The sequence below is a fragment of the Mustela nivalis genome (genome assembly GCF_964662115.1).
Source record: "Mustela nivalis genome assembly, chromosome: 19".
Taxonomy (NCBI): domain Eukaryota; kingdom Metazoa; phylum Chordata; class Mammalia; order Carnivora; family Mustelidae; genus Mustela; species Mustela nivalis.
In genome coordinates this window covers 28,398,175-28,422,355 of record NC_139038.1, presented here as the reverse complement: position 1 = coordinate 28,422,355, position 24,181 = coordinate 28,398,175, and the positions used below count along the sequence as shown (strand labels likewise).

At 41.4% G+C, this 24,181-nt stretch overlaps 1 protein-coding gene and 1 long non-coding RNA gene across 5 annotated transcripts in view; one reads left to right on the top strand and one right to left on the bottom strand.

The window, feature by feature from the left end:
* MRTFB (myocardin related transcription factor B) overlaps nucleotides 1-24,181 on the top strand; it is a 197,079-nt gene that overhangs the window by 120,246 nt on the left and 52,652 nt on the right. For all 4 annotated transcript variants that reach the window (XM_082715003.1, XM_082715001.1, XM_082715002.1 and 1 more), the window contains 5 exons: nucleotides 9,499-9,564; nucleotides 11,585-11,640; nucleotides 12,801-12,876; nucleotides 16,440-16,601; nucleotides 17,918-18,096. In XM_082715003.1, the coding sequence (XP_082571129.1) occupies nucleotides 9,499-9,564; nucleotides 11,585-11,640; nucleotides 12,801-12,876; nucleotides 16,440-16,601; nucleotides 17,918-18,096 (539 nt within the window). The remainder of the gene's footprint in view (nucleotides 1-9,498; nucleotides 9,565-11,584; nucleotides 11,641-12,800; nucleotides 12,877-16,439; nucleotides 16,602-17,917; nucleotides 18,097-24,181) is intronic.
* On the bottom strand, nucleotides 15,276-16,853 carry LOC309855096. Its single transcript, XR_014306617.1, has 3 exons — nucleotides 16,788-16,853; nucleotides 15,783-15,858; nucleotides 15,276-15,547 (listed from the first exon to the last, which is right to left on the bottom strand). It is a non-coding gene; the product is annotated as an uncharacterized lncRNA (long non-coding RNA).

Sequence of the window (24,181 nt, the reverse complement as noted above, 5' to 3'; positions counted from 1 at the left end):
CTTTCTCACTCTTTCTCAAATAAATAAATAAATAAATAAAATCTTAAAAAAAAAAAACCTCTGTTATATACTGTAAGTATACTACACAAAATTAAAACATGTTTATTGAAGGGTCTATATTATGAGCGTTGTAGAAGGTGCTAGAATGTAGAGCTATCATCTAGAAGGGGAAAGAGAGGCCAAAACAACTCCAGCAAATCGTAGAATTTACCATGACAGGGAATATAAAACGTGGCAGTTGCTATAGTTATCACACCACAGAAAGATGACATCATCATTAGTGGTCCATGAAATTATGGTGGTGGAGGGCTAGTGAGAGATGAAAGAAATGGGAAATTTGATTATTGTTTCTTTTTTTTTTTCTTTTCTTTTTTGAATTTATTTATTGGAGGGAGCAAGACCAAGATAGAGAGGACAGGAGGAGCAGGGCGAAACAGGCCACCCACTGAGCAGGGAGCCCAATGCGGGACTCGATCCTGGGACTCTAGGATCATGACCTGAGCCGAAGACATTCGCTTAATCAACTGAGCCACCCAAGTTACTAATTTCTTAAAGTCTGTTTTTCTGCCTTTTTTTTTCTTTTTTGAGGTAAAATTGGTGAAACCTCAACTTAGCCATTTTAAACAGTTCAGAAGTGTTCATTATATTCACCAGGTTGCTCAAACACACCTCTAGTTCCAGAACATTTTCATACCCCCCAAAAAAGCCTGTGTCCGGTAAGCAGTGCCTCCCATACCCACCCACCCCCATCCGTCCCCAGTTCCTGCTTGACACCCGTCTGAACTCTGTCTCTGCATTTCCCAATTCTGGATATTTCACATACGTGGAACCATCTACTGTGGGGCCTTTGTGTCCTCCACGGAGGATAATGTTCTCCAGGCTCATCCGTGTCATGGCAGGTGTCAAAGCCGCATTCCTTTTCATGGCTGAAGAACATCCCATCGTGCGGACAGGCCACAGCGTTTACCGTTCATTCGTGGCAGACACTTGGACTGTTCGCTGCTCTGCGCGCACACGCGTGTGTGAGTGTGTGAGGAGGAGCCCCCGTTTTCCGTTCTTTCCAGTTCACCTAGAAGTGGAATTTCCAGGCTGCGACTCTTCTTCTCTAAGACTTTGTATAATGAGCTTTAGGAAGAACTGCCAAATGTTCTAATTTTGTATCTTGTGGTCTTTTCTCTGATCAAAACGATAAAGTTCAGAGCCAGTGAGTGACTTGCCAGTTTCCTGACTGACTTCTGTCCCCCAAGCTGTTGCCATTATTAGTGGGAGCATTTCGGTAACAAACAACTGCGTTTCTCTTTCCAACTTGCTCTTCACAGTCAAACCTCCTTCTTCGGGGCGCCTGGGTGGCTCAGTGGGTTAAGCCGCTGCCTTCGGCTCAGGTCATGATCTCAGGGTCCTGGGATCGAGTCCCGCATCTCTGCTGAGCAGAGAGCCTGCTTCCCTCTCTCTCTCTCTGGCTGCCTCTCCGTCTACTTGTGATTTCTCTCTGTCAAATTAATAATTTAAAAAAAAAAAATCTTAAAAAAAAAAAAACCTTCTTCACTGGCCTCCAACTAACTTTTCCTTCATTCCTCTCACTTTCAGCAAGTTGCCTTCTTTCCTCCTCCTCTGAGAAAATAACAGCAGTCGTTGGGAAATCCCTGGACATCCCAGACCAAATCTAGATCGCAGGCTTACCCAATCCTCTTTATCCTCCTGTTGTCCTAGAGGAAGTATCTCTTCACAAAAGCGGTCTTTGTGTTCCCCGGAACCCCTTCAGGGGACCCACGGCCGGGTCCTGTCCTGCGCGTTCTCCTTCAAGTCATTCATTCCCGTCCTCCCCCTCCCCGCTCCTGTGTCTTGATCTCGGTCAGTTATAAACTGGCTTGGGTGTTTTCCAGCTCAAAATTCCACGCGGCCGAAGCTTTTTGCCTTCTCTCCTACCCTCCAGAGCAACATCTTGAAAACATTGCTTCCAGTCACTTCATTCACACGCGTGCCCCTGCTGTATTCTGTAACCTCCTCCGGGCTGCCTTCCGTCCGCCACTCCAAGCAGTCGCTCCTCGTGCGCTGAGACCTCGGTGGGTCATGACCCCCGCTGGAAACATGCTACACACGCTCTCCGGGCTCCTCCTCTTCATAGACCACTTCCTCCACCCTCCTCTGCTGGATCTGCATCCCCTACCTGACCCACATGGGGGCTTGTCCTTGTTAACTTTCCTGGGAGCGGAGTCTCAGGCTGCTTTTGCCTTATCTTTTAGCTCGGCGAACACTCATGGCTTCTAATGCCACTGAAGTGATGACTTTGAAATTTTAGTCTCCTGCCAAGACTTCCTTCTGAAATCTGGACCCACAGAGCCAGCTGTCACTTTGACCTCTCTGCCTCCAGTTCACACATGGCCAGGACTGAGCTCCCGAATGGCCAGCTTGAGCTCTTCGTCTTGGTAAATGGTCTACTCAGGTGCTTAAGCCAGAAACCCAGGCGTCGTCTTCCTTGTCTCTTCCTTCTGGAAACACAACATCCAGTCTCTTACCACGTACTGTTGATTTTAGTCTAAATATATCTTAAATCTGTCTGTTACATCTCTCAGCTGTGTTGAAGGAGGAAAAATGAGATGTCTTGTGCTTAAGGTTTCTACCCAGGAACATCAAGAAAAATTCTACCAAGTTTATAAATAAATAGGAGGTTTGCAAGGGACAGCTTGAGCGGGGCTTCTGACAACCACCACAAATATCTCCCCATTCAGCCAAAAACCTGCCCCATCACGCTCGCTCATGCTTTTGATATCTTTTGGTCCCTCGCTGCTGATTAATTTTATCAAATTTCACCATTATTTTGGCACAATATTTGCCATTATTCTTGGGTGAGTAGAAGTGATCTTTGTTTTTGAATTTAAATCAAGTTACCTTAAAACATGATGATGTACATTGTGGGGGAAGGGTGGACAGAAGGGCACTCCCTTACCTCGTAAGTGGGAATATAGATTGCTTAAACCATTTGGATTGCAAAGTGCCTCTATCAGAAATTTAAATGCATGTTCCATTATCATACATTTTATGTATATCATCATCATCATCATGGGAAGGATACCCAAAACTGAATGAGGACAATCAGTGCAGCATTGTTGATAATAGCAAAAACTCTGCAAACTTTCATACATATGGTGATACATCCATATGTATACATGTACATTCATACAGCCAATAAGAAGAATGAGCTAGATATTGTGGGGCTTTTTTTCAAACAAATCACCAACCTCCATGAATAGTATGATCCTACCCCGTGTATCTCCTTTGCATATTTTATAAGCTGGAATATTCGCCAAATACCCTCTGGGGCCATAAACGTTTCACAGTGGTTACCTCTGCGGAGAATGCTGAGAGTTGCGGAACGGGATGGACTGACTTTCACTTTTCTTCTGAATGCCTTTATTATGTGTGTGTGTCACTTTTATCTCAACAAATAAATAGAGAAAAATTCTCATAAAACGTAGATTTTTAATGGAGGTATTGGTGGTGTGGTGGTGTATTTCTGAGACCCAGGCCCGGAAGGAAACCCGTCAGCAAGTGGCTGTTACCCTCTGACTACAGAAACCCATCCACAGCAAAGAGCTTTAAGCATGTGAATCTTTATGGAATTAAATTTTTTAATCCTCCTGATAGTGGAGGAGGGCTGTGTGTATGGGGGCTGGGGTATATGCAGAAAATCTGTACTTCCCTCTCAGTTTTGCTATAAACCTAAAACTGGTTTAAGAAATAATAATAAAGTTTTCAAAAACATCCTTACGGTTTTATATTGGGAAAAAAAGCAGTGGCTACTTTTACCAAGTTACCTGAAGCAGTAGTGGTCGCAGTAACGGTGTTAATCACCACCACCACCTCTTTAAACATCCACTTTTAAGGAAAAGGAAAAGTGTATCAGTCTTTTGCTCTCTGAATATAGATTTTTTCAAGACTTGAAATTTTTGGCCTTCCGTGGACTAAGCAGGTGTAGGTGTCAATTTCCCTGCTGAACTGCTGCTCTAATAAACCCCTGTGACCCCGACTGGATGGGGCCCTCAGATTTCATTGTCCTGTGATACTACGTGGGGGCCCGTTACTCCCTCCCGTCCTGTTCAAAAGATAATATGAAGGTAACATTGTCTTGTATTTATAGGATCAGGCCCCTGATTTAATGCAGTTTAAACAATACATAATCAATTTTTGCCAAGTCCAATCACTTTTTTCTCTTTACTCAAACATCTGTTTGAAAAAAAATTAAATTTAAAAACAGAAACCGGGGCTTGTTTTTTTACCTAATACTGCCTTCAGAGTCAAGACAGAATCAATTCCAGAGTGTTCGTTCGTTTTCCATCGTTGCTGTCGCCCCTGGTTTCCCCAGCCTTCACTTGACTGCTCAAATCTTGGCCTTTATTTTTCAGCCCTCACGATTCTGCAGTCTTTTCTGCCTGATGTCCTGCAGTGAAATAACATACACTGAGTCCTCTAAACTTTCAGACAGCTGCTCATCTCCCCTCCCCTTCTTAGCCCACCCTCCTTCATACCCCATAACTGAAACCAGCTATTTATAAAGAATTTCCAAGACCATGGCTGACTGCCACACTGCTTCCCAGAAAGGGTCATTTCTGCCTTGTTTTTATAGTATACAGTCCTCAGCTGTCCCTTTGCAAAGCTCCTGCCCAAAACTCTGCCTTGCTATGGTTTGTTCGACTTGTTCTAAACTGCCGTCTGTTATTAAAATGCTGCATAACATGGGTCTTTTTTTCCCTTTAGAGTGAAAAAGCACTTTAATTATGTCATATTACAGAAGCATTTCAAGTATTATACATATAGAAACAAAAGAGAAAGGATATATCACCATGGTTCAGAAAGCAGCTGAGAATCTTGAAGTGGGGTATAAGTATTATGTGAAAGATATTGCATTTTAAGGGTTTTTTTTCTGTAGGAAACTAATCCTGAAGTTTTGTTCTAAAGGCAGTTTGGTTCATTTAAGAAGTGGAGGAAAGGAACTAAAAGAAAGTACTCTTTAATGTGTAAACTATTTGTGATGCTGAATTAGAGGGACATTTCCTCTTTAACATTAGATAATAAGCTCCCTTTCATTCTTTGGAATGGTGGTTAAAAATCAGATTTTTGCATTTCTTTTCTGGAAAAAGAACAAGTTGCAAACACTTCTGTTGATCAGTATTGTTTTTATCTGTTGTGGCAAAGAATAACATGAAGTAGAATTTTCAAAATAAACTGAATTTTGGAACACTGAAAAAAATAAAAAATTTTTTAATAATTGTGTTTCTTTTTCTTTCTTGAAATATTGAAATGGAAAAATTCAATAATTGATGAAAAAAAGGTCTTTCTCTAAATGAAGTGGATATAAAGTAGTCCATGTTCATGGTCTCACACATCTTCAGTAATTTCAAAAGATGCTGGTTTGTGCATGAAGAGATTAGTCTCACCACTTCATGGTCAGACCTTGTATGGACCACATAAGGACTTTCTTCCTTCTAGGAATTAAACTCATTGAGTTTAAACTTACGGATTTACTGGGCCCATGTGTTGGATTATTTCATTTCTACCTTTTTCAAAAGATAAAGACATTCTTTGAAAATGTTCCCATATGAGCAGTTGTAACGCGAATTCAATTTTACTCTATTATTACTATGTCCTTTGTTTCCTGAAAGGATGAGCCACTCACTATTTTGAACTACTTTTTCTCCCTCAGAATTCTCTAGATTTACACGTTTTCTTATCCTGCATGTAGTATTTGCAAAATGGCCATGGAGAACCCTCGATTTTAGTCAGTTTCCTAGTAGGGTGGAGGCCATGGATGAGGTACTGGGATGGAGTTGCTCAGTAGCTCAGTTGATCAGCTCACATCAGCGCCAGGAAGAATGCTGTCAGGTTCGGTTTTCAGACACGAGGCCATTGCCCGGGACACTGGTTTCTCAGGCAGCTGTACGACCACCTGCCGCCACCACAGGAAAGCACGCCTGGACCAGCGTCTGGGCTTGTGTTTGCGGCCACAGAAATGCTGTCTTATCGACACGTGCAGAGTGTGTCAGGTTTTCCAGAGACCAGCCGGCATGACAGTTTCTTCCTTTGTCTTAAGAACGACAACTGTGCAGCAGGCCCTGCGGTGGTCAGCATCGTGGGCCTTCCCTGTCTCCATGGGGACATGAGTCTGTCGCCTGCCAGGGGCCAGGAAGATGCTCTCCAGGCTCAGTTCATAAAGGCCCCCGAGAACCCCGAGAAAGCATCTTGATCCCACAACGGCAGACGGCTCCCTGGTCATTAACAGAGTCAAGTCGTCCGTCTTGAGGGCCCCGCACCCCTTCACTGTCCGGGTTGAGCACCGCTGCTTTCTCCCAGCTCCAGTGGTTGGAGGACAGTCACACAGCCTTGTCTTTCCTGGCCTGGACGTTCTGCCTTCGGGGTGCAGATGTTGCCTGTCACTTCTTAAACGTGAACTCGTGTGCTGGTTTGATGAGTGGCAAGTCCTAAAAGGCAGTTTGATCTTTCCCAGAACTGTGAGTCAGCCCCTCTGTATACTTTTTATAACCAGTAGTTATTCTCAGGGGAACTTCGATCAGGTTGTGGTTGATCAGGTTATCTTTCCTATGGGCCAATACGGTAATTGTGTTTTTAAAGTGTTAAAACCCAAAGTGGCGGTGTACCCGAGTCTCTCTGCAGGGCCTGGTGCCCGACACTCAGTATCACGTGTCCCGCGTGCCCACCTTGTGCTGCAGTGAACCCTAATCAGTCTGGGTCATCAGTCTTAACAGCCTGGATAGCTACTTGTGCCTCTGCCTCCTCATCCATTCCTGGTCATGCTGATGGCTTTGCTTTAAAGCACACCTTCCATTCTTAGCTGCTGCTCCTGCTGCTCTCAGCCATGCGTCCCAGATGTGCACCTTGCAGCCAGTAGCAGACCCTGAGTGGGTGGGCCCTAGTCTGCGAACGTGCCTGCGGGGGGGGGGGGGGGGGGGCTGCCTGCCGCCCCAGCTGCAGTGTGATGATTGTGCATCTTGGGAAAATTCAGTAGGCAAGGGGGAGAGAACTGATTGGGCAGCGTATTCTCCTACCTTCCCAGCAATGTGACATAGGAAGCTTGTTTTGCCACATAGGAAACCTGATGGAAGACACAAGTGGTCCGCGTTCGGTGTTGGTTTGACTTGAACGTTGGTGACATGCATTCACTTTGCGTGTTACCCTCGCGGTAGCACATGCCCTTGCATGTCAGCATGAGAACATGGTTTCTAGTCCAAGGTGCTCGAGCTGCCGGCGCTGCCATCACCGTGCATGGGTGCAGCTGCCCGGTGTGCGGTCAGGAGACACTTCCAGGCTGCCGGGCCGTTGTCATCACTGTTGGTTTGCACATGAAGTTGTCGCCAACCTATCCGTCATTTCGAGATGCCATTTGCCCTAAAAATATGTATTGTGTTTGACACATTTGTCTCAAGTATGGTGCTTCGTTTGCTTGTTTTAAACCAAAGAAGGGGGCTGGTGATGTTTGCGTTACCCTTTCTGTTTTACACCTTTCTTTGAGGACTCCCTTGTGAGAAAGGAAGGCTACTCCTGCTAGAGATGCGTCAGCGGACATGGACCGCTGGGTTCCAGAAGTGTCAGCCTTTGAACTGGACATTGTTCTCACCCTTTTCTCCTCTCAGTATTCCTCTTGTTGGGATTCCTTTTTTTTTTTTTTTTTTTTTTAAGATTTCATTTATTTATTTGACAGATCACAAGTAGCGGAGAGGCAGGCAGAGAGAGAGGAAGGGAAGCAGGCTCCCCGCTGAGCAGAGAGCCTGAAGCGGGGCTCGATCCCAGGACCATTTATCACGACCTGAGCCAAAGGCTGAGGCTTTAACCCACTGAGCCACCCAGGCGCCCCCTCTTGTTGGGATTCTTGAGTGTGACCGTCTCAAACTCAGACAAGCATTAATTAGCTTTAGCATTCACAGAAGAAAGTTAGAGTGCGCAGGCATCTGGGTGCTATGCTATGCACGGGTCATCTCTTTGGGGTTATTTTTGTTCCTGGTAAAGTACTGCGATGGGAACATACTATCCTCAGTAAGCTATAAGTTATCAGGGAAAAGATCTTTGTATTAGAACATAATTGATTCAAAGTAGCACACACCATTTTAGTCCTGAGAAGCATGTGCATATATTTTTTTGACCCATTAAATTTTTCTTTTGCTTCACGTAATAGAATCTTGGGTCAGTTGCTTCGATTCTAAATGGGACGTCAACTGATGCTTTGTGATCCTACGGCCCCCAGAAGCAGCAAAGCAATTTTTTTTCAGTATTTAATAAAGGATGACCTTCATATCTAACAGTGAATAAGGAGATGTGTTTAAAAGCCATTTTACAGTCTAGACTGTTTTGGAAGTCTGACTAGGCTTGTGCTCTGTAGTCGGCACAAGGGCGAGCAAAAAGCAAGGATATGAGGGCTGTGGGCCCTGCATCTTTAGCTGTTGGGGTTTATTGGAAGTAGGAGCCATTGTGTTCATTGCATTTGAGCCTGGGTACGAGACTGCTCTGAGCTAGCCTCTTGTTGCAGCCATCACCCCCTCACTAGAACATTCTCTTTCTTTCTTCAAGAAATACATGAAGGTAATTTTTTTTTTTTTAAGCATCATGACAACCCTTACTCAGACCCTTAATGAAGCTCACCTTGGTTTTCATCCACAGATAAAACCATAAAAAGCAAAATAGAAACTTAAAATTGAATGTAAGGTAAACCAAGGAAAGTAATTTTCAGAGTTACTTCATGTATTCCTCTTGTGTGAAATTGGCTCATTTTCCAGATTTAAAGAAAAAAAAAAATAGATGCTAGGAAAGGAAGCTCGAGAAATCGAGGGGGAAAATTATTTTTATTAGATTTGGCAAAATGGACTTTTAAATTTTGTGATGTATTCTTCATTCCCTACAAGTTCTAATGATTCATTTATTCTTCATTAAAATGATATCAATTGATTTCAGCTTTTTGAGAACTTGTAGAATGAGACATGGTGTTATGTTTGTGCAAAGATTATTAAACTTTAAGCTTTTAATGTAGAAATTTTCCTTTGGCTCATTAGTAATATCTCACAGGTCTAATTTTTATTACAAATTTGGTCTTCATTAGAGCTATTTAAAACTCATTCCAGATGGCACAAGTCTCTCCAAACAAGTCAATCTTAAAATAAATTTTTGTTATTAACTTACTTTAAAAAAAAACCCAAATTAATGTAAAGGAATCCCACATTTCTGTTTCTACCAATTAGACTATTTTATTAGTAAGTCTTAATGTATAGACCAACCACTTTGGCTTATTGGTTTATTGGCTGAGGTACGTTGTGATTGCAAACAGGTAGAAACTACACATCAATTTCCTATCAATCCGACGGTGCCAGGTGGTATCCTTACTCAGTTAGGAATAGAAGGTGTTTAATAAAGCTTAGTTGTATCCCCCCTGGGGCTTGGCGAGTTGGATCCCGTCCTTGCTCATAAACTCCAATGGTGATTCTTTCCTTTTCACAGTGCTCCAGCTGAGGCTGCAGCAGAGGAGGACAAGGGAGCAACTGGTGGACCAGGGCATCATGCCACGTAAGATTTCAGCGCCGCTGTCACCTCCAGGGTGACGTAGCACAATGCACGTGCCCGAGGAGAGCCTGGAGCACACTCTGCTTTGAGCTGTGTCCATTGGGTCCATAATACGATTACCGCACGTGCTGAGAAGGAAAACCAGGCATCAACAGTGCCAGCCTAAGAGAATCATCTCAAATACATTCTGAAAGCCAGATGCAGCTTAAAAGATGGACCTGAATTCTGTATTACATAAAGAAAACTGGGAAACCGGGTTAAGATCAGGTCTTACTTCATGCATGAACATTTGTTTTAGTTTTGAAATAATTGAAGTCATCTCTACGTAATAGGTCTGCTGTTACTTAGACTTGCAAAAGTAGGATGATAAAATTAATTAAAAAGCCTCGTTCTACTTTAATTCAAAATAATTACCTTTGATACAATATAGTGTCTGGTCTGGAATGAAGGGCATCTCAGTTACAGGACTGATAAGCATTCCACTTACAATTAATACACCCTTTCTTGCCCACATACACCTGACTTCCAAATGTCTTGACGCCTCCTTCCTTCATTTTTAAAAGTTGATTAATTTTAAGAATATTTGCCCATTGTCTTCTTACCTTTACTCACTAAGTTGGGAGGTGATTTTATATTTTAGAGGGGAAGATTGGTTGCTTTGGTGTTAGGATTATTTATATGAGTGTTTATCTAAAAATTGATTTCTCTAAAAAGTAACTTATTTGGCTTTAAAAGACTAAAGAAAAGTTACAAACCATACTTATACTTCCCTGTGGTCTGACTCATTGATATTAACCTTTTTTTTTTTGGTTCCTAGAACAATTTTTCTCTGCAGTAGATATTTTTCCCAGTAAAAATTTTTTTTCTGGATTACTATTAATTATCTAAATATTTTAAATCTCATATTATGATAGACACAAAAGCTGGATTGGTAATCTGCCAGACTTCTCTACCACTACATTCTTGATGATGAACCAGTCAGATAGTATCGAATTAGGATATTTAAGACACCACCACTAGTCCTCTGTTAGGAGCTGGTCCCTAGTCAAAGCTGTTTGGGCTGGGGAATCTTTGCAGTGTCAAGTGCCAGAGCCGAAAATAATTCTGCCAAGTCAAAGCAAAGGCCAAGTTTTGGAGGTGACAGCCCAAGTAAGCATAGCCCAAATCCCATCCATGTTATCTGACTGGTTATAAGTAGATGTACACACAAAAGATTTTGCAAAGATAATTGATAGAAATACTATAGTAAGTGATGTTTTAGCGAAACACTGCTTATCCTCATTCTGGGATTCTGGAATATTTAAAGTACTAATAGTTAACATATTAAAGAAACACTATGTCTTTAGAGTAAGCTGGATTGTTATACAATAGAAAAAGCACAAAACTTTCTCATTCACAATTCTAGATTTCAGTTCTACTTTGACCACAATCTAGTTGTTTGACTTCAAGCAGTCCTTGAACCGCTTTGAGCCTTTTATCTGTCCTGGGGCTAATACCTACCTTGCAAAGTCTCTGTAATGATCAACAGTGTACTTGTGATGGACCACAGTGCATCGGGCTAGGAGCACATGTGGTCACAGTACACGGTAACTCAGCTCTGCTCAAGGGAAGTGCAGAGTGCCCTCGTGTTCAAGATTAGATCCTAAGGACATTTGGGCTTTTTCCAGCATCTTATAGGATCACTAAGAGCAAAGACCTGTCAAGGAATCCCCACACAGTTCCCTTGGTGATAGTGATTTAGCCCGACTGTTGGTTGGAACCATCTGACCTGGTATTTGCATTTTCATTGTGTATACAGCTCTATTTTACTGTTCACTTGTTTTATTTGTGAAGACATAGCTTTCATTCTGAAACATTTAGGTTTCCAATTTCGCACATCTCCTAAAGGAACTAGTAATAAATGGAACCATAGATACAAACTAATAAGATGAGGAAGGAACATCAACATAATGTACTCTAACGTTTGACTGAAATATTAACGCCTCTGTCTCTGCTCCCGAAATGATTCCATTTCTTTTCACAGCTTTGAAGAGCCCAGCTGCATTCCATGAGCAGATAAAAAGCTTGGAACGAGCCAGAGTAAGAAATTCCAGTTTCAAATGTTCTCCTTCTCTGCTTCTCTCTTTTATTTTAACGTACCTGTCGGCAAGTAGCAGTCTTAACTTATAAATATTGTCAGTAGAGAAAATGCAGTGTATTTTCAGGACATGTGGTGTGCAGAGTAATATGTTCTCAGGTAGTTTTATCTTGGGAGTTTGTAGAAAATGCATGACGTTCAAATTTTGTTCTTTTAAGACTTGTAACTAGTTTTGTCCATAAAGGACAAAGCACACCTCACTTTGTTGCTTTCAGGGCATACCAACAGTTTTTAGAATAATGATGGAGTAGTTTTGCCATTTACAACCCTGGCAGACTAACAGCTCGGTCTTGTCCTGACTTCCCATCTTTAGGTAGTTTCTTGACTGGGTCCGTGGTAGCTGTACCTTTGAAGGGTAGGAGGATTTGCTGAATAAAAAATGTAGCTAGGCTCAGCCCTGCTTCACTCTTTGAGAGGTCTCTTTCCTATTTGCACATTGATTTCATGTTTATTATTTTTCTCTAAAAGGACCCTTGTGCACATTCGTTCTTTTTCCTTTAGGGAAAACTTCTATCATGCAATACAAAAATAAGAATGTTGCAAAAATTCCATAGGAATTTTCCCAGAACTCAGTGATAATCTCTTAGCATCTTATAAAACAGAAAACCCATTTGAAAGCCTTATTGTTCAAGTTGAGAATTCTTCTGAATAAGAAAATATCATCAAGGATATGAATTTGCCAACAAACATACATTAGGATTTTAAAGAAATTTGTAATTTAGGTGGATTTTTCTGTGTCCTGAAGTGTAGATGTTTAGCTATTTAAATGATCAAAATCTGCTGTCTGTTTAAATTATAAGCTTTTGCCTTCTCCAAGTTTTAAAATAAAAGTCTGTAAAGTGCTTACTTTATGCCCGCGTGCACTTCAAATCCCTGTTACAATTTTGAAGGCTGCAATTTAAATTATGTATTGGATAATAGCTTTTCAAAGTACTAATTTCTACTCTTTACTTCCCAAAATCATGACCAAAGAGTGTACAATTTATTTAAATGGAGTACCTTGAGAGAAAAATGTACAACCACAATAAGTCATAAACAATTTATGGTAAGACTTTCTCTCTCTCTCTCCCTCTCCCTCTCTCTCTCTCTCTTTTTTTTAAAGACTGAAAACTTTTTGAAGCATAAGATTCGGAGCCGACCAGATCGTTCTGAACTTGTCAGGATGCACATTTTAGAAGGTAAAATTTTTATTTCTGCTTGTTTTGCTGCATTTTATCAAGAAAAGAAATGAGAATTCCACCACTGCTGTTTTTTTTTTTTTTTCCACTTTAATAACTTTTCACCCAACAGACTGGCATCCTCCAAATTGGATAGCAACATGAAGACCCAAAGCTAAAATCTTATGTTAGATACGTAGGGAAGGGGCATTTGAATCTCCAAATAACCAATTTGTGGACTCTTCCCCTGCCAGCTGGTGTCGTAGATGTCTCTACCATCTGTTCTGGAAAAACATTTTTGGTCCAGAGGATTTCTTCATCAGTGAGGAACATATGTCCATTAAGTCAGTGGCCACGAGTAACCCTGGATTTTCAGCTACCAGACCCTGTTACATACCTGTACAGTGCCTACACCTAACGTCTTGTGTTTGTTGCTACTTACCCACAACAATCCCTCTTGATCTGACTGTTAACATAAACACCCTCCACTCAGCCCCCAGGTTTTCTCTATGGTCTGGCTTCATCACCTGTGAAGTGATGGCAGGGACAGTTCTCTTCCATCTCTGGTGAGACATGTGGCTCAGGCCAGGATATTTTTCTCTCTAAGACCATATTTGAAAGTTGGCTTCCCCACTATAAGTTCCCAAACTACATTTTCTTTTGTTGTTTTGCTTCTCTGACTGATTTATTACTCAAGACCAGAAGCTTGACCCTGTGATACTCTTGAGTGTGTTCAACCCTGAGATGATACAGAAAGAATCTGAAAATTTCTCAAAAGATTGAGAGACAGTTCTCAAGTAGAAGGACTATTATATTTGTTCTTCTGGCCTAATGATAGAGTCAATATTAGAATTACATTGGTATTACAAAGCAAAGTATTATATTGTGGTTCAACATAAGAAATAATATCCTAAAGGTCAGACATGTCCAAAAACCTTCTGGAAGCACTAAGGTTGCCCTCATTTGAAGTGGTGGTTCCTTGGCTGGTGAGCTAGACACCAGAGACCCAACAAATGAGCCAAATGGATTCCTGCCTCCATGAAGCTGACATTCTGATGGCACAGACAGATGATAAGCAGGCAAAACAAATGAATCACAGATTGTCAAAAGTGCTCGATTGGCAAGAGATGGGCTGCTATGATAGGGACTAGGCACAGGCTGACACCCCAGTAAGGACATTGTAAAGAAACTGCAAGATCAAGTTGAGATCTATAGCCCAAAGTAGGGTCTCTTTTACTCCAGAGAGTCTGTGATTATGGGACAGTCTTTCTATCTGGGGTGGGAGGTGAGAGGTCTGTGCCTTTCACTGCTTTCGGTTATATTCTCAGCAGTCCGAAGGACTAGGAGCCTTTCCAGAACGGCAGCGGTAGGGTCCGAACAGCTAGCATTTATCCCTGCTATCAGGGGGTAGGCAAATGTACCAGTAAGTTAACTGGACAAGTGTCTCCTTCGGTGCCTACTTGACCTATACCGGACATTTTTTGAAGGAACAATGCTGTTTCAACTTGCCTTCTAACTGTAACTGGCTTTATTAATACCATTAAAACCAAGGCAAATACAGTTAACTATCCAAAGGAATCATATTTGCTCTTCTAAAAAAGATAACTCAACATTTAAAAACCTAATCGTGTATATGAATGAACCGTAAGTGATGTTTTTAGGACATCTGTTCTCGAGTTGGGATTTTTGAAACAAGAAAGAATTTATCATCAGTAATTTAAAAGAGAACTTCCAACCACCCCTCAGCTTACTTTAACATTATCCCAATTTTGATCGAATTGGATGTTTGGCAGGCAAAAGTCTAAATTATTTTTCTGAAGTTCAGCTAAAATCCAACCTCAGCGCTGGGAGATGAGGAGATGATAAGACGAAGAACAGAAACATGAAAAATGCCAGCCTCTCATTTTCTGCTTTTCCAGACATACTGCTGATATCACTTGGTTGTGTTGATGGGAAAGAGGAAAAAGACTGTCCTACCTAGATGTTAGCAAAGCATTTAAACATCAACCTGAGAGTGATCTGCGCGATCATCGTCTTTCTGGCATAAACCACAGCTGTCATACATCATCTACAGTTTCCATTTAGAGTGGGAAAAACAACATAAAGACACTTGAAAAGCAATCTGAGTTGAAAATCCTAGATTTTGTCATTTTCCCCCCCAAACAGTTTAGTTGTTAAATTGCCCTAATTTTTTTTTTTTTTAAGATTTTATTTATTTATTCGACAGAGATCACAAGTAGTCAGAGAAGCAGGCGGGATGAGGGGGTTGGGAAACTGGCTCCCACTGAGCAGAGAGCCCGATGCGGGGCTCGATCCCAGGACTCTGAGATCATGACCTGAGCCGTAGGCAGAGGCTTAACCCACTGAGCCACCCAGATGCCCCAAATTGCCCTAATTTGATACCAGTTTGTTTTTTAATGACTCGCCTTTATCAAATCATCCCAAAGGATTTAAATTAGGTTCCCAAGAAATAATTTTATTTTTGAAGCTTATTATTTTCCTATAACATTTAGTTCAACTATGTATTGACATCAGATATGAACTGATGGGAACTGTTTTGTGGACAATCAAGGTTGACTTTCGGTAAGCATGTAACTCAACTGGTGGAAAGAAAAGTGTTCAGCTGTGCTGGAGAGTAGTCTATAGGCCATGGGCTTTTGGCGAGCTTTGGGCTTCAGCCGGGATATTTTACCTGCCAAAAAAAGAACATCAGTTATCCTGAGATTACTTAAGGGGAATCTCATGCAAAGACCTACTATATATGAGGCAAGTAACGGTCAACTCAGAATTTTGGGTTAACACCTCACCATTTTTTTTTTTATCAGTTATAAACAGTATTGAGAACAATGTTATAAAATGTTAATGAGAGGTACCAGAAATGCAAGTCACTGACAGAATTACCCAAATGAATGAGTTACGATACTTACATTAGTTTCGCATCTGTTGTACAACCCGTCCATTTGTAGTAGATGAATTGAGGCTTCTTTAGGACCAGTAGTTACCCTGTACTTAGATATTTCAGAGTTACATATCCAGAACTAAACCCAGATTCTTAATGATGATGACCGACTCTGAGACACCTAGGGATCAGTCTGAGAATATGATCTGTATGTAGCTCTTCCCATTAACTCCTGCAGAAAAAGTTTATAACCTAAGTAAGATCCAGTGGTCCCCGTTTCTAGGCACTGGCTTTGCAGTGCAGCCGAATCTAAAACTGTGTCCTTCCTGAGCCGCGGACCTCATCTCCCTTGCCCATCCTCCGTATTTCCAGCACCTAATAAATGTGAGTGTGGCCCTCCTTTCAGAAATGAACAGTAGCAGTACCCCGGTTCTGGGCTTCAGTCCATGTTAATTTGAGTCTGAGGGCATTGTATAGACAATATAAAGTGTCCAGGACTAAAAATACATAAATGTATACCAGAGCATTCTCAGGTGGTCATTTTCTCTGTCTGTAAATACATCGAGAACACATAAATACGAATACTTTTAAGCCATTTTAAATTAAATTAAATTCTCTTGGCCTGAAATAACATTATGGAAGAAAGTAATTCAAGTCATGGTTAAAACTGGGTTTCTTCTTGTAGAGACATTTGCAGAGCCCTCCCTGCAGGCCACTCAGATGAAGCTGAAACGAGCTCGACTAGCGGATGATCTGAATGAAAAGATTGCTCAAAGACCTGGTCCTATGGAGCTGGTAGAGAAGAACATCCTTCCCGTAGACTCCAGTGTTAAGGAGGCAATTATAGGTAAGACCCTAAAAGTATACGCTTTTCTGCGAGAAAGAGGAACTTAGAAGTTTAAAACAAATTTAATCCAAAAAGCCAGCACCAGTCATGAGTGTTGTTTTCTGCGTGAAGTAGAAATTGATTAACACTTGGACCACGCCCCGTTATTATGATTTCTTTATGTATGCTAAGACTGGCGTCTCTTACCAGTTAATACAGGATTCCTCTTGTCACATCTGAGGTTGATGTCCTTAGGTTCCGATTTCGTTATGATGTTTTCTAAGTTAACTTTTTTACATTACTCTGTTTAATTCCTCTTGTGTTGTTGAAGATTTTTACAGACTTTTCAATTCTGTTTACTTCTAGGAAAGATAAATCGCTTGTTCTGTGTTAGTTCAGCAAAGTAAACCGCACATGAGTACAGATGTGTTTATTAAAAAGGGTAATATCTGCCCTTTCATCCTGATCCTCTTATACTTAATTAATAATGTTGCCAACTCCTCCCCCCCCACCCCCAACACACGCACATACATGTACTCTTTTCTGGCATAAGTTTTAGTAGAGAAAAAAATCTGGAATGATACCACTTACTCAGCAAGCAGTTTTGAAAAGTTAATATCCTACTATAAAAACTATTATAGTTTCCATTAGTCTGGGGACTTGGTATTTTGCATTAGTATGAGTTTAAATCTTAGGCAGTTTCTAGTCAGTGATCCTAAGTAGTACATTCAGTGATTATTCCATTCAGTCCCAAAGAAATGGAGCCGCAGAAGGTAAGACGTCGGTATAACAGGGCCTCTCCCAGAAGTACGACTCGTCAACAGACACCGAGTCACGGCCCCATTTTCTCTCACACCTCTCAGTGCTTTTTAACACTTGTATCCAAATCAGGATCCACACAAGGGCCACACGTTGTCTTTGGCTGATGTCTCTCTTAAATCTTAATCTCCTGTGTGGGTCTTCCTCCTCCTCTCTTTTCTTACCGTGTGTCCGTTGGGGAGCAGGCCTTGTTGTGTCCTCTGGCCGGTCCACACGCTGGATCTTACTGAACGCATTCGCATTCCCAGTGTCACTAAAAACTTTTCTTTTCTTCTGTACTTCCGGAAACTGGGAGTGGGATCCAAAGGCTTGATCTGGTCAGGTCTGACTTCTCCCCCAAGTACTCATCATAGGTAGCAGTGCGTTCTTTCCCTGGGAAGTACATTATGTTCAATTTCTTTTTTTTCTTTTTCAGCCAGCTGCTTCTGTTCTTGTAGTAAACAGTGTTTCTCTTTCTTTATCATTTTAAGCTTGGTATTCCAAGGCCAAGATAAGCTAAAAATCGCTTCTCTCTTTAGGTGTTGGGAAGGAGGACTATCCTCAGACTCAGGGCGATTTCTCGTTTGACGAAGACAGCAGTGATGCCTTGTCTCCAGACCAGCCGGCCAGCCAGGAGTCACAGGGGTCAGCCGCGTCCCCAAGTGAGCCGAAACTTAGCGAATCTCCATCTCCTGTGACTACAAGCACTCCAGCCCAGGTAGCGCCTTTCTTGCTTCTCCCACAACCAGACAGCGCCTTGTTTTATACAGCGGGTAACTGAGCTGCTTCTTCCAGAAGAGTCTAATAGACATTTTTTTCAACTGTGACACAAACACTGTTAACATTTTCTCAGTAGATTCTTACATTTTATTTCTGTTCTATATCCACATTTTTTATGTTACAAATAGTTGTATAATTTGCTTCTTAAAAATTTTCTCATAACTTTTTTGGGGATATCATTTGCATACTATAAGGTATACCTTCCCCCTTTTTTTCCTGCCATCTTAACCATTTTAAAATGGGCAGCTGAGTCGTGTTAAGTACATTGTTATGCAACAGATCTCCAGAAACTTTTTGTCTTGCAAAACCGAAACTGTATCCCTTAAGCAGCAGCCCCCAGCCCCTTCCTCCTGGGGCCCTGACAATCACAATTCCACTTCCATTTCTAAGAATTTGACTACTTTAGGGTGGGGGGGATGGGTGAACTAGGTGATGGGGATTAAAGAGAACACTTACCACCATGAGCACTGAGTCAAGTACAGAATTGCCGAATCACTGTATTGTACCCCTGAAACTAATATTGCGTGTTACCTATCCTGGCATTTAAATAGATACATATATACATACATACATATGAATTTGACTACTTCAGATATTTCATATAAACAGAATCATACAATATTTGCCTTTCTGTGACTGGCTTATGCACTTAACAAGTCTTCATGGTTCGTTCATGTTGTAGGTTGTGACAGGATCTCCTTCATTTTTAAGGCTGGATAATATTCTATTATTTGGATATACCGTATTTTGTGTGTCTACTTGTCAGTGGGTCCTGCATTGCTTCCATGTCTTGGCTATTGTGAAGAATGGTGCTAGGTGCATGGGCTTAGAAATACCTCTTCGAGATCCTGCTTTCAGTTCTTTGGGTCATATACCCAGAAGTGGGATTGATGGATCATCTGGGGATTCTATTTTTAACTGATGAAGGAAGCTCCATACTGTTCTCTGTAGTATGGAGAATTTCACACTCCCACCAACAGTATGCAAGGGTTTCAGTGTCACCACATCCTCACAGACACTTACTAATTTATGTTCCTTTGAATAGCATCCATTCTGGTAGTATGAGATGATATCTCATTGTGGGTTTGTTTGTTTCTTTAAGATTGTATTTATTTATTTGACAGAGAGAGACACAGCGAGAGAGGGAACACAAGCACAAGGAGTAAGAGAGGGAGAAGCAGGCTTCCTGCCGAGCAGGGAGCCTGATGCGGGGCTCTCGATCCCAGGACCCTGAGATCATGACCTGAGTGGAAGGCAGACCCTTAAGGACTGGGCCCCCCAGGTGTCCCTCTCATTGTGATTTTGATTGGCCTTTCTCTCATGATTAGTGCTGTTAAGCATCTTTTCATATGTTTGTTGGCCATTTGTATATCATCTCTGGAGATAAATCTATTTGAGTCCTTTGCCCATCTTTAATCAAAGTGTTTGTTTTTCTGCTATTACGCTGCAGAAGTTATTTGTATATTCTGGGTATTAACCCCTTTTCAGATACATGATGAGCGAATATTTTGTCCCTTTCTTTGCGTTGCCTTTTTGCTCTACTGATAGTGTCCTTTGAGGCACCTAAGTTTTTTTTAAGTTTGATACAGTGGCATTCGTCTATTTGCGGGTTTATTACCTGTGCGTTAGGTATTCTTCTAAGAAATTATGGCCAGGGGCACCTGGGTGGCTCAGTGGGTTAAAGCCTCTGCCTTCAGCTTGGGTCATGATCCCGGGCTCCTCGGATCCAGCAGGGAGCCTGCTTCCCTTCCTCTCTCTGCCTGCCTCTCTGCCAGTTGTGGTCTGTCTGTCAAATAAATAAAATCTTAAAAAAAAAAAAAAGTAAAGAAAAGAAATTATGGCCAAATCCAGTGTCATGAAGCTTTTTCTCTATGTTTTCTTCTAGGATTTTTATAGTCTTGGGTCTTACATTTAGGTCTTTTCATCCATGTTAACTTTTGTCTATGGTGTAAGAGAAGGTTCCATCTTCATTCTTTTGTATGTGATACCCAATTCTCCCAGCATCATTTATTGACAAGATTGTCCTTTCCCCCTTGGCACTTGTGTTGAAGGCCACTGACCATATACACGATAATCTAAGGACTCTGAATTCTGTTGCATTGGCTTATGTGTTTCTCTTTATGCCAGGACTACACTGTTTTGATTACTGTCACCTTGTAGTAAATGTTGAAATCAGGAAGGGTGAGACCTCCAACTCCGTTCTTTTTCAAGACTGTTTTTGGTTACTTGGGAGTCCCTGGAGAGTATTAGGGTGGATTTTTCTATTTCTGTTTAAAAAAAAAAATGGCACTGCAAAAATTCGCCCTTTTGAAATGTCTCATTCAGTGGCTCTTCGCAGAGTCACAGAGCTGTGCCACTCTCACCACCTCACCACGTCTTGGTAAGATTAATTTTTCCCTCTTAAAAATGAAATTCACTATGAGAGCTTAATGGTGAATTTAGTTACTGTAGTCTAGTGGTCCTCAAATTGCCTGTAGCGAAAGACTAGTATGTGTTTGCTTTTTAAGTCATTTGTTTAATTTCCAACTCATTGTGGGCTAATCTTCTTGCGAAATAACAATGCAATAGTAGGGTAGCCGGGCGCCTGACTGGCTCAGCCACACAGCCTGCGACTCTTGATCTCAGGTTGACAGTTTGAGCCCCATGTGGGGTGCAGACATTACTTTAAAAAAAAAAAAAAAAAAGTTGTGGGATAGCATCAAATCCGATATTTCATATAAACGGAATCAGAGGTCCACAGATCACACCTGGAATAACTCTGTCACAGATTTCCCTTTGTTTCTTGTTTGCCTGAACTGAGGTTTTTCATATGCTAATTCATCATTATTTCGTGCTGCCCGTTTAATTCCATGGCTTACACACATTTTTCTAACATCCCTATTCAATTTTTTTTTTTTTTTTAATATTTGGCCTAATATAAAGTTCAGGGCCAGTGCAGGGAATTTCTTTTGGTTTTTCTTTTTCTTTTTTTAAGCTTTTATTTATTTATTTGACAGACAGAGAGATCACAAGTAGGCAGAGAGACAGGCAGAGAGAGAGAGAGAGAGAGAGAAGCAGGCTCCCTGCTGAGCACAGAGCCCGATGCAGGACTCGATCCCAGGACCCTGAGATCATGACCTGAGCCGAAGGCAGCGGCTTAACCCACTGAGCCACCCAGGTGCCCTTCTTTTTGGTTTTTAAAAGTTACATTTACAGGGACGACTGGGTGGCTCAGATGGTTAAGTGTCTGCCTTGGGCTCAGGTTAAAATTGGATCCTGAGATCAAGTCCTACCTTGGGCTCCTTGCTCAGCAGGGAGCTGGCTTCTCCCTTTGCCTCTGCTCCTCCCTCTACACGTGTTCACTCTCTCTCCTCTGTCTCTGACACATAAATGGAATCTTTACAAAATAAAAAATAAAAGTTATATATACAGATAATTACTTAAGAGAAAATTAGGCTCAAGATACCTTTCTGGCTGGCTTTATTCCAAAATGTGTTTTGACATATTGTGTCCTGAATTCTTTTTCAGAACATACAGATAAACACCAGAGGATTGAGTCCTATAGGAAAATATTCAAATAAAAGATATATTCCCTACCCCAAAAAAAGAATTAACACATAATATCTAGGTAAAGAATGATTTTCCAGGTTCTTTCAATCCTGATGCTAAAATGCTAATGATTTCACACTGTGGACAGTATAATACACTACCAGGTTCTTCCTTCAAAATGTACATTTTAACCGCCCCCCCCAAAAAAGTTCTTCTTTGAAATATGTATTTCTGTGTGGTCTGTAAGAGACTAACACTGCCTTTCCTTGGACTTTTCTCTCTTCTTTTCAATTCTGATCAAAGTACAGCTGGAAAGGAATTTGCCAGAACATTAATGGAACACACATCACATATTGGAGCTCAGTTTATTTTATGCCTAAGCAATTCTTGAACAATGGAAAGCTGCTAAAAATTACCAACAGCCTGCCACATGTGGGCACCAGGAACTGTTTCACTGGTGCTTTTAATCCAAAGACTTTTTTCTCTATGCGGTTTCTGAAGCCATTTAATTAATCATTTATGTTAAGCCCCCACATGCTTTACCTGTAAGTGTGACCTGATAGGATCTGTGCTCATTTTCACAGTCTGTGCTATAGGGATGATCCCTGTGCCAAATTGGAAATAGTGCTGATAGGAAACCTTGTGGGTCAGTTACTCAGTGTAAATGAAGTGTGTGAAGACGAGCTTAGGGGAACTTGGGGTACTTTTTTCCCATTGTATCTAGTAACCTCCCGGTAGACGACCTTTTCCAAATAATGTAGAAACCTTGGGTTAAGCGAACAAAGAGGATGAGCAAGGTCAGGTAAGCCATGTACACGTGTATTACATCATTAGTGTTAGACTATGTTTTATCTCAAATGCTTATCAATAAAGGACTAAATTAGGCCATCCAAGATAAGGCTCTAATTTCTCCTGTTACCCTTTCAAACTAGCTTCCTGTTACTTATATACGAAGAGATGCTATCGCTGGTAATGTTTTAATTTTGAGCTGGTTTCCAGCATTAACCACAAGGTTAATGCTGATTCCATCCTAGATCCTAATTCCCTTCTCCCATGACCAGTAGGAAAGTGCCTAAAGTGTATATTTGACAGAAGAGGGCATTCCTGTTTATTTATGAACAAATCAAGGTTTATTGACTACAAATGAGATGAGGGATAAAAAATACTGGTCAGCATGTGCCAAGCACTCCTTTGGGCCTAGCACTGAGCTACTTACTTGACGTGTGTTCCCAGGGACAGATGTCATCAAGAGACCATCTGTCTGGCCCGCCCAGGGTTTGAACCAAGGACTTTTTTCTTGTTAAGCCAGCAGTTTGAGATTCTTCCTAAGACCCTGTTCCAGCCCAGCATCCTGTCATCCTCTTACGACTCATCGTGGCAACTGCTATTTGCACTCTTTAACAAATGCATACATAACATTATTTACTCAACTATACAGTCTATGCACGTACCAGAAGTCAGTTACCAAAAATGAATAGTAGTAATTCTAATATTTACTTTGCATCCGTATTCTGGCCCCTAAGAATCACTTTGACTGAGACGTAATCATAAGAACTGAAACTATAAAACTCCTAGAAGAAGACACCAGGGAAAGCTTTATGACACTGAATTTGGTGATGACTTCTTGGATATGACACCAACGCAACAAAAGAAAAAAATACTTGGGCTTTATCAAAATGGAAAACTTCTGTGTATCAAAGGGCACTGTCAACAGAGTGAAAAGCAGCCAATGGAATGGGAGAAAATATCTGCAAATCACCAATCTGATAAGGGGTTAATGCCTAGAATATATGCAGAACTCCCCCAACTCAACAGAAAAATAACTAACCTGATTTAAAAATGGGTAAAGGACTAGAATAGACATTTCTCGAAAGGACATAGGAGCACCCGGCTGGCTCAGTTGGTTAAGCATCTGCCTTTGGCTCAGGTCATGGCCTGGGGTCCTGGAATCAAGTCCCACACCAGGCTCCTTGCTAAGTGGTGAGTCGGCTTCTGCCTCTGCCTCTGCCCCTCCCCTACACTCAAGCTCATTCTCCTTGTCTCTCTCTCAAATAAAAATCTTTTAAAAGAAAGGTAAAAGATAAACAAGGGGCGCCTGTGTGGCTCAGTCAATTAAGCAACTGATTCTTGATTTTGGCTCAAGTTAGGGTTGTGAGATGGAGGCCAACATTGGCCTTCATGCCGAGTGTGGAGCCTGCTTAAGATTCTGTCTCTCCCTCTGCCCCTCCCCCCTTAAAAAAATTAAGAAAGAATGAACAAACAAATGGGTAGTAACCACATGAAAAGATGCTTAACAGCATGAATCACTAGAGAAATGCAAATCCAAACCACATTAAGATACCACCTCACACCATTAGAATCGCAACTATCCAAAGAACAGAATTAACAAGCATTGATAAGGACGTGAAGAAATTGGAATCCTTCTACCCTCTTGGTAGGATTGTGAGATGGTACAACCACTATAGAGAGCAGTGTGGTACTTCTCCCAGAAAGCT